The sequence below is a fragment of the Lonchura striata genome, chromosome 4 (genome assembly GCF_050655825.1).
Source record: "Lonchura striata isolate lonStrDom1 chromosome 4, ASM5065582v1, whole genome shotgun sequence".
NCBI lineage: Eukaryota > Metazoa > Chordata > Aves > Passeriformes > Estrildidae > Lonchura > Lonchura striata.
The window spans coordinates 70134887-70150427 of NC_140706.1; the positions used below are offsets into that span (position 1 = coordinate 70134887).

The 15541-nt window shown below is 49.5% G+C and overlaps 2 protein-coding genes across 2 annotated transcripts; both read left to right on the forward strand.

The window, feature by feature from the left end:
- Positions 1-1598: 1598 nt before the first annotated feature.
- Positions 1599-9959, forward strand: CDKL2 (cyclin dependent kinase like 2). Its single transcript, XM_021531569.4, has 13 exons — positions 1599-2046; positions 3835-4029; positions 4306-4484; positions 4608-4720; positions 4895-5034; positions 5174-5262; positions 5754-5880; positions 6504-6775; positions 6946-7036; positions 7793-7904; positions 8015-8121; positions 8412-8504; positions 8978-9959. The coding sequence occupies exons 1-12, from the start codon at positions 1879-1881 to the stop codon at positions 8469-8471; spliced, it is 1653 nt and encodes a 550-aa protein (XP_021387244.3). The 5' UTR covers positions 1599-1878; the 3' UTR covers positions 8472-8504; positions 8978-9959.
- Positions 9960-10869: 910 nt separating this feature from the next.
- RCHY1 (ring finger and CHY zinc finger domain containing 1) lies at positions 10870-14924 on the forward strand. The gene is made up of 9 exons (XM_021531605.3): positions 10870-11041; positions 11129-11248; positions 11938-12053; positions 12118-12196; positions 12452-12496; positions 12599-12657; positions 12987-13013; positions 13311-13431; positions 13655-14924. The coding sequence occupies exons 1-9, from the start codon at positions 10898-10900 to the stop codon at positions 13781-13783; spliced, it is 840 nt and encodes a 279-aa protein (XP_021387280.3). The 5' UTR covers positions 10870-10897; the 3' UTR covers positions 13784-14924.
- The last annotated feature ends 617 nt before the right edge of the window (positions 14925-15541 follow it).

The window sequence follows — 15541 nt, forward strand, 5'->3', positions numbered from 1 at the left end:
TGACTGGGTCAGTGCCATCGAGGTAGCAACACCTGGAGCACACCTGGAGCGCAGGCACGGTGTGGTTTAGCGAGGTTCTCCACTCATTCTTGCTCTCTCTGGCTTCTTAAACCGCAGCTCCACACTGCCACGTGGGAACGCAGAATCACGGAACCGCAGAATGGTTTGGGTTTGAAGGGACCTCCAAGCCCATCTTCTTCCAACTCCCTGCCGTGGGCAGCAACACCTTCCCCTATCTCAGATTGCTCCAAGTCCCGTCCAGCCTGGTCCTGGGTGCTTCCAGGGATGGGGCAGCCACAGCTTCTCTGGGCAACCAGGGGCTCTCCACCCTCACAGCGAGGAGTTTCTTCCTAATCTCCAGTTTAATATGCAATCTACTCTCTTTCGGTTTGACCCCACTCCCCCTCGTCCGTGGTAAATTAATGGTGTCATTACAAAGACGTGGATTGCTCCTTTCTTTTAACGGGTCCAAAAGTCTCTCAGCAGTGGAAGGGTTAATTGGATTCCAAGTCAGCTCTCCATTAGCAGCACAGGACAGATGCCAGGACCCAGAGGAGATGCTTGCTAGGATAGTGGTGAGCAGCAGAAGGTAGGAGGAATATAATAAATCACTGCCAAGCACACTCCGATGTTGTTCTTTCCCTGGAAATGTGAGGTCAGCCTGGAAAAGTGCATTACTGTGATTGCATGCAGGGAGAGAGAATGAGGGTGAAGGAGACAAAAAAGCAACCAGGAATTAAGTGCAGAAGGTGATGCCTATCAGTGTGACTCAAGAGGAAGGTTCCAGAAAATATTGCTGGGATATATGATTCCTCATTACGCTCTTTTCCAGAAAATTGACATTTTGGCAAGGTAAATACTGCTGCTTTCCCAAAGAACGACGTTGCAGTATTCCAGCCTGACAGGCGTTCATGAATTCCTTCAGAGAAATTGAACACCTTTTTTTCCACAGTACCCTCAACTATGACATAGAGGCCACCCAACTGAGGCAGGAATATCGGGAATATACACGCGGAATGCCTTCGTTTCTACAATTTGTTCCTGGAGGTGTTTTCCTACACGTGTCCTGCCATGCTACTCCTGCCCAGAACATGAGAAGTCAGGGTTAGCAGAAGGCCATCATGGGTTGCTACATCCACCAGTGGATGGAAGGAGCAGGGGGATGCTGGATTAAGAATGTACTGGCTGAAAATACAAGTAAATACAAGGAAACCCACAGGGATGCTTCCCCTTTCCTTCCTCTCAAAGGGAGCAGGTGTCCTCTCAAAGGGAGCAGGTTCATGCACGGTGTTACGTTGCAAATAACACGAGCAGGCACTGCCAAGTTTGTAAGATAAACTGCACAGTAAGGCCACCGGCACAGACATCTAAAACTAAATTATTCCACCTTTATTAACGGCTGATCCTTGGCAAGATCAGCAGCCTCCCATCTGCACACAGATTCAGTGTGAGTGGATTCAGGCTGGGCTATTTTTGTCACGTCGCTCAGCCCACCGCGCAAGAGACAAGGTTGCTTAGCGCGCTTTACGTGCCCTAGCGGCTTCAAGAACGCAGCCTTTATAACATTTTATTCTTAAAACATTTTATTCTTAAAACATTTGACGAGGCCTTTTTACGAGCCTTTCCTCGCAGCTCCCAGCTGCCTTTCGCGACAGGCGGGCGCGGCCGCGCTTTCCGGCGGGCCGTTGCCGCGGTAACGTTGCCGCGTTGGGTCGGGCGGCGGCGGCCGCGGTGCCTCCATCCCGGTGCCGTGCCCGCATCCCATCCCGGTGCCGTGCCCGCATCCCATCCCGGTGCCGTGCCCGCATCCCATCCCGGTGCCGTGCCCGCATCCCGGCCCGCTGCCTGCCGCAGGGCCCGGGCCCTCCCGCCGCGGCCATGGACAAGTACCAGGTGCTGGGGCTGGTGGGGGAAGGCAGCTACGGGGTGGTGACCAAGTGCAGGAACAGGGAGAACGGGCAGGTCGTGGCCGTCAAGAAGTTCCTGGAGAGCGACGACGACGCGGCGGTGAGGAAAATCGCCCTGAGGGAAATCAAACTGCTCAAGGTGAGGCTGGCGAGACACACCCCCCCCCTTTTTTTTTTTTTTTTTTTTTTTTTTTTGCCAAAGGAGACTCGCCCTGCTTGAATTTGCGTGTGCTGCATCCATGGGGCCGCCTGTGCTGCAGCCTGGCACAGCTGCTTCTCCCTTGGCCCGAGCGCTGGGCTGGGTGCACCTGGAAAAGCCTGGGCGTGTTCCGGCGTTCCCGGGGGATGCTGCGGTCTCTGTTGCCTCCTGGTGGTGGCTGTCCCCTTGTCCCGAATTTCTGGCCTCTGCTGCTGTGGATTTGCTGGAAATGGAAGAAACGCTGACCTTTCAAAGGCTGCGTGTGTGACGCTAAACGGGCTGGGGGCTGCCGGTGTCACCTGAGACGGGAGAACGCTTCTAGGAAAGTTTTCCTTAATTTGTTTTTATCCATGGAACCTTCCTGGCAGCCAAGAGGATGGGGGAGGACTCCTATGAGTTTCCCTTAACCATTTGTGAGAGCCAGCTGGCACTGTGTCCTTTACTGTCAGAGTGTAGGATTTGCCTGAAAAAAGGATTCTTTGTCAGAGTGGTGAGGCACTGGCATGGGTTGTCCAGAGGAGCTTCCCTTGTCCCACAGGAATGCTTGTCCCATGTGCATGGACACATGTGGGAGTTTGGAATATTTGGATCCAGTTGATGTATTTGGTGAAAAAAAAAAGAAGGAAAACCTTATTTTCAGGCTACTCCTGTGATGTGGAGTGTTCCAGAGGTGGGAATACTAGCAAAACTGGTTCCTGTCCTCTTGTCTGCCGCAAATGTTTCTTTCTAAATCTGCCAGCTTACAGTTCCTGTGCACTGAAGGGGAAAACAAGTGGTATTTGCCATTACTGCAAGAGCTACAGAGTTAGAGTTAATAGAAATGTATGTGGTGGAGCTTGGGACACAGCCAGCTCCAAGCACTATCCCTTCAAGCCCTTTTAAAGTGGATCTGTGTGAGCCTGGATTGCCCATGCTCCACTGGCCAGGCTCACCGAGTTACTGAGTTACTGAGCAGCACTCAGGTGTGCTGGGAATTAACTGACTTTGCTGGGTGAATGGAACCTTTGCAAGGGGAACGTTTGCATATACAGCTCAGGAAGGGTGGCCTCTCACAGGGGAAATAAATACCTGGAGGTTTGGTCTCTTTGTAGTTCCTTCCCTGGTTCCCTGTTAATCTTTGGGTTTAATTTTTTTTTTCCTCTCAAGTTTGGGCAGAAATTTAATGTGTCTGAAAACAGCAAAGACCTCTTCAGGTCTCCTGTGTGGGGAATAAATAATTCTTGGGAAAAGAGCTTTTTGTCTTATTGATTACCCTTTAAAAATTCTTCTCTTGTCAGACCTGCTAAGAAATCTGGGCAGACATGGATGCAGGTTGGCTGGCACTGGCAGAGTTTCCCCTACAATTCCCTGTGCTCTGCAGTCCTTTTGCATCTTCCTGGGTCCCACCCCTGGGCTCTGGTGCTGCCTCCAGGCAGCCTCTGGGGATGTTTCCCTGCCAGGCTCCAGCTAATAAATAACTGTGCTCTGTAGCATGGCCTTTTGTGTTGGTGTGTGGTAAATGTGTAACAAATGGGAGGTGGATTCTTGTCTGCTGGGAATGCGATGACAAAATAACTAGAAAACACAGCTGTTTTCTCTTCCTCTTTTAATTAAAGTTGCATTTTTTGGTACAGTCCCAGCTGGGCTGCAGTTGAAAAAATTACCTGCAAAAAGTTAAAAAAAAAAAATTCCCTTTATAGCTTTTAGTAAGTGTTTTCCCTCACTAAACATTCCCTGTTTTTTTGACAGCAACTGAGGCATGAGAATCTGGTGAGCCTGTTGGATGTGTGTAAGAGGAAGAAGCGCTGGTACCTGGTGTTTGAATTTGTGGATCACACGGTGCTCGATGACCTCGAGGCCTCTGGTGGTGGACTGGACTACGACAGGGTTCGGAAGTACTTATTTCAGATTATGAGAGGAATTGCCTTTTGTCACAGCCATAATGTAAGTATGTGCAAGAAATCAGCTCTGCAGCTAAAATCAGTAGATACATATTGAAATAGAAGTGTGTATTTTTGTATTTGTATATATTTGAATTTAGAGAAATACAGCTTTGTCTGAAAAGGAAAAGAGAAACATAAAATAAATGTCTGAAATTAGAGGTTCTGTGTTTGCCCGTAGTTTTCTATTTGAATATGAGAAAGCTGCACCTTTTGCCGAGCCTGTCAGTTTGCTATGTACAAATGGGGAATTTGCTCTGACTTGCTTCTCTCTGTGCAGATAATCCATCGGGATATTAAGCCAGAGAACATACTGGTTTCCCAGTCAGGAGTTGTGAAACTCTGCGACTTCGGATTTGCCCGGCCCTTGGCGACTTCGGGGGAAGTTTACACGGACTACGTGGCGACCCGCTGGTACAGAGCCCCGGAGCTGCTGGTGGGGGACAGCAAATACGGCAGGTGAGCCTGGCCTGCCAGGCTGGGAGGGGCTGTGAGGAGCATGGAGGGAGTGCTCCATGCTGCCTCAGCCTTTGCATCCATGAAGCTGTGCTGAGCTGGGGTGCTGGTGGCTTTTCTCCCCAGGCCTGTGGACGTGTGGGCTATTGGCTCCCTGATAACAGAAATGCTTACAGGAGAGCCCCTTTTCCCTGGAGACTCAGACATTGACCAGCTCTTCCATATCACCAAGTGCCTGGGTAAGGAGAGCCCCTCGGGCTTGCTCAGGAATGAAGGGCTCAGATTTGTTTTGATGGGTGGGAAGATAACTCAGACTGTAGCCCTTACTGCAGTGCTGACCCAGCATTTCAGCCTCTCACATGTTTCACTGTCCTGTATTTTTCCACATGGTTGCTTTGTTTGCCTGATTCCAGGTAACTTAATTCCAAGACAACAGGAGTTATTCTATAAAAACCCCCTCTTTGCTGGCATGAAGTTGCCAGAGGTCAAGGAACTCGAATCCCTGGAGAAACGCTATCCCAAGCTCCCTCCTGCTGCCCTGGATTTAGCCAAGGTAATTAACTGGGTGTTTCCTGTGAATGTTTCTCTGTTTCCCCGTCCTTCACCTCATGCAGCTGAGCACAGGGCTGTTGAAGTGCCCTCCTCTCAGCTTTGTTTAATTGCTGGTGTGTTTTCCTCCTCCTGTTTGACAGGAGTGCTTGCAGATTGACCCAGACAAGAGACCATCCTGTGCCGAACTCCTGCAGGGCGATTTCTTCAACAAGGATGGCTTTGCTGAAAGGTAAGAGCTCCTTTCCTGCTCACTGCAGGCTCAGGTTAGAAAGAAGTGAAGCAGCTGTGCTTGGAGACTGCACACTACTGGGTTTGCAGAGCTGACAGCTGCTGAATGTCTCAGTTTGTTTTGGCTTGACCTTCCTGGAAACAGAGTTGGAAGGGAACACATTGCAGGGGCACATTTACCTTGTTGTGACATGAATTCATCAGTGTCACACCACTTTGGGTAGTACAGTCTTACACTGTATTCACTCACTTCATCTGCACCAAACTGGTGCAGATTTATTTTTTATTGCTGTATTTTACTGTTTTATTGCTGTTGTGTGAAAAATGTGTGCAGAAGATTTTATTTAACGTATACATGACATTTGTCTTCTCATTAGTTTAAAGGTCTAAAAGGTCCTGAAAAAGGTCCTGGGCTTAACAACTGATGATGATACTAAAATAAACAGAAGCCCTTTTATTATGTTTTTTCCTTTTTCCGTATATGGAATGTAGATTTACTCAGGAGCTTAAACAAAAGATCCAGAAAGATGCCAGAGACCATCAGTTGCAAAAAAACCCCAAAATCACTAAAAGGGACAAAGATGATGCTTTAGAAGAAAGAAAAACCATCAGCGTCCAGGTTGGTCAATCCATGTTTTCCAAACCTGTGTTGTTTTGTTTTTTTCTCATGTTTTAAAATCATTGTTTTTAAAATTGCTGCAGCAATTAAAATTCCTAGGAAATAGCTTGGGAGTGTTCAGGTGGCTCTTGGGCCAGTCCCTTGCAAGTCAGCCACACAGTGGTGCAGTTCCTGGCAATAAAGAGCTGGAGGGGGAATTGTTTGGGAAGTGTAAGTCATGATTTATGCTGCTGTTAACCCGTTTTAAAGCCCTGTCATCAAAATAAAAAATTTTCCTTTCAACTGGATACCAAGGATGCTTCAGAGTGACTTTGAGGTGACATTGAGATGAGCTTTTATTTAATTTCTTCAGAAAAGACATAGGATACAGCTGGTTTTCCTCCATAATTTCTGATTCCAGTCTCAAGTGACTTATTTACAGAGAGTGCTGGAACTCTGACAAGTTTTCTTCTGTTTGATGGAAAGCAGAGATTTTCTAGCAAAACCAATTCTATCTCCATTAGATTCTTGCAGAATCATGCACGTGTAGGCTTCTCACATGTTGTTTTTTTCCTGCATGCACTGGTGTAAACTGCTCTTTCAACAGGACTGTTAAGAAAGACGATGTTTATCTTCCCAAACAGGATTTCAGCATGGGCCCAAGGAACAAAGATGGAAAGCTGATAAAGACCAAGCCCGCTAAAGCTGATGCAGAGAAAGCAGATCGATCCTCCAAGCTGGGCTTCCTCTACGACAGCACAATCCACCCATTTAAATTCAGCCCTCAGACCAACCTGAAAGATTCCAGCAGCAGCCTGGACTACACCAAGAACCTGGGCACATTTATCCCTCCCATCAACCAGAACTTCTCTCCTACATTTGGGATGGGGTCTGGGCCTGGGAACCTTAATTACAGGTATGGGAGCAGAGCTAGGAGAGCTCGTATCCAGCATTCCTGGGGCGTCCTGGGAGGGGCAGGCTGATGTGGGAACGCGAGACGCGGGGTTTGGGACATCTTGCATTTATTGTTTTATATTGGCTGTGTTAGCCCAGCTAATACCAACTGTGAGGTATTTTTGATTACAGACTTGATGAAAAGAGTAAAAAATACTTGAACCCCTTGCTAAAGGCACGGAAGCCTTCTCCAGTGGGGCGTTGCAGTGTCAGCTTGACACCCGTGAGTCGTCTGTCTGTCTGTCTGTCCCCCTTGGCCAAGCAAAAATAATTCAATTGTGTGTTGTATTTTCAAGAACTCCATCTGGTGCATCTTTCATCATAACTCTGCACTAGAAATACTGGGTTTGTTACCCCTTTTTTCCTGCAGACTTTTTGTTCATTATCCCTTGCTAGCAGTTCTTACATAAAATATATTTCATGTCAGTAAACAATTTTAAATGAGGGGAGCGGTCCAGCACAGGATATCTGTGAGATTTGAAGTATATCCATGGCCTCCTGCCTGGCCAGGAAAGACAGACCATGTGTGCTGTGCTACTGAAGCAGAACTGAGGGTTTGGATTTAATGTGGCCCGGGCCTTACTTAGTCATGCATTAAAAATTGATAAGGAAAACAAGTGAAATGGGAAGTTTTCCTCTGCTCTCACTACCTAGGCATGATTATTACCGTGCCAGCCAGAAACATTTGCCTTTTTCCAGATAACTAATCCCAGCCATTCTCAAGTGCTGTATTTTATCTTTTGGAAAGCAGCCTCAATTAGATGATTTTTTTTATTTTGCTGTTGTTTTTCCATTGCTTGTGTATAAATAGCACTTGAGCAGGTTGAATTCCTTACACACATCAGAGTCTTTTGTCTCACTCTTGGACAAATTCCAACTACATCAGAGCATTGCTGTGTTACTGCTTTTTTTAAGCTTGAAAATACCTTTATTTTTTGTTTATATTTTCATGAGCTGTTCCTTATGCCCTTGATTACAGGTTACTAATGACAAACCTATCCTTCAGGCAAGTAAGAAAAAATGGGAATTCCTCAAGACAGATATGCGTTTGCCAGAACTAAATCATCTCCCTGAGCTGAGGGGAGCAGAAGGTAGGAGCTTTGAGGTCCTCTAAATAAAACCTGGGAACCAAAGAAGTGTCAGGAAGCAGTGTGTCAGCTCTCACTCCCTAACCATGGCTTGCCTTGGTGGTGTTTTGCAGCTCAGCAATTCAGATTTCTGAAAAAGGAAAAGAGAACGTTTGCAGAGCCCCGAGTCCCCTCCCTCGCTGCTATTGACCTTCATTACTCAAGTCTGGCTTCACAGCAGGTATCAAAGCAATAAAGTAATTTGTGCTGCTCTGTATTTGTTTGGTTTGTGACTTTCTCAACAGCAGGGCCCACAGAATTCCAGTTTGACTCCTAATGGAGCAGAATTTGCCCCGGGATCGTAAGTCTTACACTGTGGGAGCATTTTTGAAGCTTGATTCGACTAAAGAACAGATCTGTTTTGAATTTGGTGTTGGCATTGCATGTCTTTAGAAGGCTGTTTGCTGATTGTCTTCTCTGTTGATGCTACACTTGGGAATTGATCCTGTCTCTTTCTTTCCCAAATTCTAGCCATCAGGGACCTTGATGCCAGATGCATCAGAAGCTAACTTCCCCTGGGTGGAGCACTAGCCCTGGGGAGATGGTCACACCTGCCTGTAAAAGGTGGGCTTTCATTTCTGCTGTGTAGCCTCTGCGGGCTTCCAAGTGGATGGTTTTGTGAACACTCACCTAGGGATGGGAAGTGCAATAGGAAAATTATTTTGTACTTCACATTCTTGGTCAGGACATGCAGCTATGACGGATTTCTTACAGTACACAGCTTGCTGTGCCCGGTAGATTATTTTCCTGAGCTAAGGTGCTGGGCATTGGGGTTGGAAAAGAAGCAGCTCACGAAATTGGGGGGGCTGAGCAAACTGGTAGAACAAAAAAAAAAAAGGGGAAGCTGGCTGCCTGCATGTGAGGAGGGGAAAAAACAACTCAAGTTTGTGATCTGTGAAGCACAGAGGTGTAATTGCACAGCTTCAGCAAGGTAAGGATGTGTAACAAAGCAAAATAAAGGAAGCCTTTCACCAGGGAGTATCTCTGTGTTTTGTTAGTCTGTCCAGAGTCATTCTCCTTTTCTCCTCTTGATGCAGGTGACTGAACAGTGGGAACAATCCATCTGAGTTTCCAGGGGCTAAAGCTGCCAGGTCTCTGCAGGGGAGAGGAGGATCCCTTACTCCTGTTGGTGCAGCAGACTGCTTGGGTCCAGGCCAAGGATGGAGCTTGCACTGCCATTGCTGCTGGATTTCTTGCACGCAAAAAGCCCCTGGAATGTTGACTTTCTGGCTTAGAGCCAGGCCTTGTCTGAGAGGAGTAGTGGTCACTGGTGTGTGACAAGGGCAGGAGCTGCTTTGGAGGATTCTGAAGGAAGTTGGCTTTCTTCTGTCCAGCTGCTGCCCGCCCGAGGGGTTTGTTTTTCAATGAATCGTGACAAAAGCAGCAGTCAGAATTCTCATATTTCAATGGGCTGCCTGACCTCGATTGAAAAGCACCTTTGCCTTGACAGTGAAGAAAATGTTTGTGCAAGAAATACAATATCTAAATGTGCAAATCTGAGCTGTTCCTTTGAAACCCTCGCTAATGCACTTGTCACTTTGTTTTAGATTCCTTTTTCCTTCACATTTTTGACACCATGTTTGGGCAGTTGTCTTTGGGGTGTTAGCCCTGGGTAGGTTGTCAGGCTGTTGTTGATGGTGAAGGAAGGAATATCCCTGTGGAATACTGAGCTGTGATGGAGGTGACATGTGGAATGTCTCAGTAACTGGAGTCATCATTCCTTGAGGTCCCTTAGGAGAATGGGACGGAAAACTCAACTGTTGGGCAACAATTTTTGCTTACTTGCCATTAGTTTGTCTGTGCTTAGTTTTGGGCTGCCCCTGTGTTGCTCACGACTGTTTTCCATCACCTGTCACAACTCACATGGTGTCATTAACTTATTTTCCCACAAAATACAGCCTTTCCCATTGATGGATCATGACAGAATATTGTCTGAACTCATTGTATTTAGGGATTTGTCTCCATGATGTCTCTTGACGTGTACATTTCATTTGTAAATAAAAAGATCTTCCAATTCCAGGCTTGACTGTCCCCATAGTGGATGCTCCACTTGGCCACAGTAGTCAGTCAGGTAGCCATGGGCAAATGCAGGGGGGAAGAGAAAGTTTGGAGAGGGAAGAGTGGAGGTTTTTGGGGGAAAGTTTGGTTTATGGGGGAAAGGTTTAAAGGGAAGGTTTTGCATGGGGAAGAGTGTGGCCAGCAGGTCCAGGGAGATGATCCTCCACTTGGCCCCAGTAAGGCCACATCTGGAGTGCTGTGTTCAGTTCTGGGCTCCACAGGTCAAGAAAGACAAGGAGCTACTGGAGAGGGTCCAGCAGAGGCTGAAGATGATGGAGGGGTCTGGAGGAGAGACTCTGGGAGCTGGGCCTGCTAAGTCTAGAGAAGAGAAGACAGCAGGAATCTCATCAGTCCATACAACTATCTTCAAGGTGGGTGTCAAGAGGACGGTGCCAGATTTTTGGTGTGCCCAGCAACAGGACAAGGAGCAGTGGCCAGAAACTAAAACACAAGGAGCTCCGTGTCAGTGTGAAGACTCACAGAATCTGCTCAGTTGGAAGAGACCCACAGGGATCACTGAGTTCGAGGAGTGTTCGGACAAAACTCTCAGGAACCTGGTGGGATTGGTGGGGTGCAGGGTCAGAAGTTGCACTTTATAATCCTTCATTGTCCCTTTGGTATATTCTGTGATTCGCCTTGGAGTTCCCTCTCTGGAGATATTCCCAGCCCAACTGGACTCGGTCCTGTATCACCTGCTCTGGGTGACCCTGCCTCGGCAGGGAGCTTGGACTGGCAGTCCTCCAGAGCTCCCCTCCAACTCGAACCAGACTTGAGAAGGGGAGCACGAAGGTTCGTTCAAGCCGGGGAGGTGGGGAAGCTATTTCGCAAACTCCAAATCCTCCGGAACCCGTTGTGAGGAAGCGGAAGGGGTGGAGCGGGGCCGGGCAGCGGCGGCGGCCATGGCCACGGCGGGGGCACCGGAGGGAAGCGAGCCGGGATGCGAGCCGGGAAGCGAGCCGGGATGCGAGCCGGGATGCGAGCCGGGATGCGAGCCGGGATGCGAGCAGGGATGCGAGCACTACCGGCGGGGCTGCCGGCTGCGGGTGGGTGAGCGGGGCGCGGCCGTGCCGCGGCAGGGCTGGCGGCCGATCCGCGGCGCCCCGGTCCATGCCCTGTCCTTCCGTTCGCAGGCCCCGTGCTGCGGGAAGCTGTACCCGTGCCGGCTGTGCCACGACGGCGCCGAGGAGCACCAGCTGGACCGGTTCCGGGTGTCCGAGGTGCAGTGCAGCCGCTGCCGGCTCCTGCAGAAGGTGGGCGCGGGAGGAGCGGCAGGGCTCAGTCCCGGGGGCACCGCGCTGGGTCATGCGGTCCCACCGCCCCGCTCCATGCCGGGTTGTGGCCCGCTGGTGTGTCAGGGAGGTTTGGGTGGCATGGGGGGAAAGGGCTCTTCACCCAGCGGGCGGTGAGGCGCGGGGCTGGGGTCACGGCCCCGATCCTGGCAGAGGGCAGGAGGCGCCAGGGCAGCGCGCTCAGGCTCCCGCTGGCGTGCTCGGAGCTGCCCTTTGCGGGGCTAAGCGATGGGCATGGCGAGCCTTGTGGGGCCCTTTCCAGCTCAGGATGCTCAGAGCATGTGGCAGCGGGGCTGTGTCTGAAATATCTCCAGTGGGGGAGACTCCACAGCCTCTCTATTCCACGCCACAGGAAGGAAGCTTTTCCTCCTGTTCAGGTGGGACTGCCTATGCATCAGCTTCTGCCCATTGCCTCTTGGCCTGTTTCTGGGCACCACGGAGCAGAGGCCGATTCCATCCTCTTGGCACCTTCACATCCCTCCAGACATCGATGAGATGCCCTCAGCCATCCCTGAGTGGGCCCAGCTCCCTCAGCCTGTCTTCTCCAGGCTGTTGACAGCTTCTTAGCTCTCAGCTTTGCTCCAGGAGCTCCACGCCCCTCTTGGAGCCTGGAAGCAGGCGCAGCACTCAGGACGTTTGTGTCCCCTCAGGCCCAGCAGCGCTGTGAGGGCTGTGGCAGCCTCTTTGGGGAGTACTACTGTGACATCTGCCACCTGTTTGACCGTGACAAGAAGCAGTACCACTGCCAGGATTGCGGCATCTGCAGGTGCGTGTGGGCGGCGGGCCCGGCTCCGTGGGCACCGGCTCTGCCCTGACACCTCTCTCCGCAGGATTGGCCCCAAGGAGGATTTCTTCCACTGCTCCAAGTGTAATTTGTGCCTGAGCCTGAGTCTCCAAGGAAAGCACAAGGTGAGGATACGCTGCTTACCTCCCTATCTCAAAAGGTAATGCCTTGAACATGAAGCTGGATGGGCCTCAGCCCCATCTGAGGCCACAGGAACAGGGAGAGCAGTGGGGTCTCCTTCTCTGAATTCACCTAACAGCAACACAGATGCCACTAATTGAAGACATAATAAATTTTACATATTGGAGCTTTATGGTGTAGGAAAACACAGAAAACTACACAGCCAAATAACGTTTTCTTCTCTTTTTCCATTTGCAAAGTGTATTGAAAATGTCTCCAGGCAGGATTGTCCAATATGTTTGGAGGTGAGCAGCTTCTTTTCATCTCCTGGATAACTGTGTGGCCCTATTTTTGACTGTGTGTGAATTAATTTTCTTCTTTTTCATCTTATATTTGACTCCAAACAGGATATTCACACATCTCGTGTTGGAGCCCATGTTCTGCCGTGTGGTCACCTCCTTCACAGGTAAAGCAGACACCTGAGAAAGGGAAATACCTGCAGCATTGTGCTGGGTGTTTATTCAGCAGCATTCAGTCTGGACCAGTTGCTTACAGCTGGTTTCTGAGGCACCTGCACTGTGGGGACGGTCTGTTTGTCCAGGAAGTATTTTCTGTAGGGGGGTTGTCTTCCTTCTCAGTCTGCTTTGACAGTGTGAAGCTCTCCTGTCACTTGGCCTAGGGATGTTCTTAATTTCTGCCTTGGGGATACCCGTGTGGCTTATTCCCTCTGTGCAGTCCAGGGGTGTTCTCTGTCAGTAATTCCATTCTTCTTACTGACATTTGTTTCCTTTTCAGAACATGTTACGACGAAATGCTGAAGGAGTAAGTATTTCCAAACATCTTTCCTCTCAGAGTATTACCCTAGTCCAAACATATTGCTTCAAGAGGTAAAAATCACAATGCCAATTCTGTACCAACTGACTTAAAGACAGCTTCTAAAGGCATGAAGGGCTAACTTAAAGGGTTAGAGGGCATTTCACTTCCAGTTCTGTTTGCCAGAACTTGCTGCTTCATGCTGTTTGTTTGCCTGGTGCAGTGTGAAACTCGTCCCTACCTACGAACTTGTTTCATGGTTTGCCTTCATCTTCTGATTGAGACGTTCCCCCCTCTTTCTGCCAGAGGCTACAGGTGTCCTTTGTGCATGCACTCGGCGTTGGACATGACCAGGTACTGGCGCCAGCTGGACAACGAGGTGGCACAGACTCCCATGCCCACGGAGTACCAGAACATGATGGTGGAGGTAAGAGGGCAGCCTTGCCCGGTTTTCACGGAGCTGTCCCTCAGAGTTGCTGGCAGTAGAGGGCACTAGGGACCAGTGCTGGATCGGGAGCCAGACCAAGGGGTGGGGAATGCCGAGGAACAGTCACGTGTAGGCTCGGGGTGTTCATCATTCCTGTTTATATCCACGCACTGCTGGTGCTGCAGCCTCTCCCTCCTGCCCTGCCTCCCCTGTGTGTGTGCAGATCCTTTGCAACGACTGCAATGCCCGTTCCACGGTGCAGTTCCACCTTCTGGGCATGAAGTGCCAGAGCTGTGAGTCCTACAACACGGCCCAGGACGGGCGGTGCCGGCTGTCCTTGGAGGAGCAGTGACCGGGAGGCGCGCGGCGTTCGGCCGGACGGGCAACGCCGGGCCCTGGCAGAGACTGTTTTGCAAACAAAGCAACTCTTGTGTCACTAAAAATTCCAGTATTCCAAGTTTAAGGAGTCCTTTACTGCGTCGGGGAGGAGGCAGGTGAGAGGAGCAGCAGGAGGAGATGTGAGGAGCAGCTGATGCAGCAGCAGGAGGAGTTTTGGGGAAGCTGAAGGGGAAGGGAGGTTGGAGGTGCAGCTCTCAGAGGAAATGGGTCGCTTTGAGAGGCTTTTGGGGCAGCGTGTGAGGACATGGTGTTCCCTGGGAATGATGTGTGTCCACAGGGACAGCGGGCAGGAGTGGCATCCTCGGCTCCCTTTGTGCACTGTCACCTGTGTGGACAGAATTCCCTTGAAACAAGGGAATTGCCCTGCCTGCTGGGATGACCAGCTGGAAGATCCAGGTGCAAAGCCTCCCTTTTTCCCCTGGGCACCCATCCTGACTCGCTGTCCTCCCTCTGCTCAGATTCCTTTGCCAGTTGCAGTTGCTTTTTCCCCCGTTTCTTCCTCATTTTGCACTGTTCACTGGCAAAGGCCGAGGTGGTGTGGGGTTTGAGACATGTACATAGCTGCATTTTGCTGGTTAGGTACCTAAAGTGAAGCACACCTTCACATCAGGCCGAGCCTGAGGTGTTCACTGAAATAAAGCAGTCCAGGGTCCAATTTTCTGTGGTTTTGGTGTTTGTTAATGGTAGAACTTCAGTGTGGGGAGAGAATGGGAGGGGGGGTGAACGGCTGCCTTTTGAAAGAAATAAAAACCCACCTCCACCCTCTTTCATGTAACATCCTGCCTGAGGTGTTTTGCAGTCTTAAATATTGCAGAAAGTCCTTGATTTCTGTGAATCTCACGTGCAGATACTTACAATAATAAGATTTTAAAAAGGGTCCGTTACTCTTCAGGTTTTAACTACTCATTTTTAACTTGTTCTGTTGTAAAATGAGCTTTTCTTAATCCAGCAGTGCCCGGTTTCTGTAGGGAATATTTAGGATTTGGATGGTAGCTATTGTAGCTTGCCTTGACTGGGGTATCTTTTTCTGGAGCACTTTTCTCACTGCTATAAATAAATGTAAAATAAGGTCTCTATTAAAATAAACAAACGACGCTGTGCGTGATGTGCTCTTCTTTCACACACGTACTCCCTGGAAATTCCCAGCTGAGTTTAAACCATGATTCAGTGCTGAAAAATGGTTGGATGTGGGGAGGTGTGAGGCCCGAGACACTGTTAGGAAAATAAGTGCTTTATTTTTTAAAAGCTCCTGTGTTTTCATGTTTTTGTTCTGTGGTTCAAGCAAGACTCTCTGCTGCTTTGGTTGGCATCTGGTGACTCCATCTCCTTCCCTGGGTAAAGACCTGCTCCCAGGTAAGCCTGGAAGTGCCAGTGGGGCTCCCATCAGCCTGCAGGAGTTGTCATCCCAGAAGACTCTGGCCAAGTAGCCTTGGAGTGTGTTGCTAATGGTAAAACCATGCTGGTCAAGTCCACAACCGAGCAGGTTAGCTGTTAAATGGGAAGCTAATTTTATTCCAATTATTAACTGGAAATATTCTTGTTTGGGTTCCAACCACAAGAGGAGGCTGAAAGAAAATTCTTAGTTGAGCTGAGCTTTGGTGTTGGGAAGGAAAATTATTCATGGTGTGGGATCCAGGTGATTTCCAACTTTTGCTCTCCTGTTTTTGGTGTTTGCCTCTGGAAAGTGCACGAGGGAATGTGAACACTGAGG

Coding starts and splice junctions, on each gene's coding strand:
- CDKL2 (XM_021531569.4), top strand. CDS start 1,879: ATGGACAAGTACCAGGTGCTGGGGCTGGTGGGGGAAGGCAGCTACGGG. Junction 2,047..3,834: donor GGGAAATCAAACTGCTCAAG/GTGAGGCTGGCG, acceptor TTTTTTTGACAG/CAACTGAGGCATGAGAATCT. Junction 8,122..8,411: donor CAAGTCTGGCTTCACAGCAG/GTATCAAAGCAA, acceptor CCCAAATTCTAG/CCATCAGGGACCTTGATGCC.
- RCHY1 (XM_021531605.3), top strand. CDS start 10,898: ATGGCCACGGCGGGGGCACCGGAGGGAAGCGAGCCGGGATGCGAGCCG. Junction 12,497..12,598: donor ATTGTCCAATATGTTTGGAG/GTGAGCAGCTTC, acceptor GACTCCAAACAG/GATATTCACACATCTCGTGT. Junction 13,432..13,654: donor ACCAGAACATGATGGTGGAG/GTAAGAGGGCAG, acceptor GTGTGTGTGCAG/ATCCTTTGCAACGACTGCAA.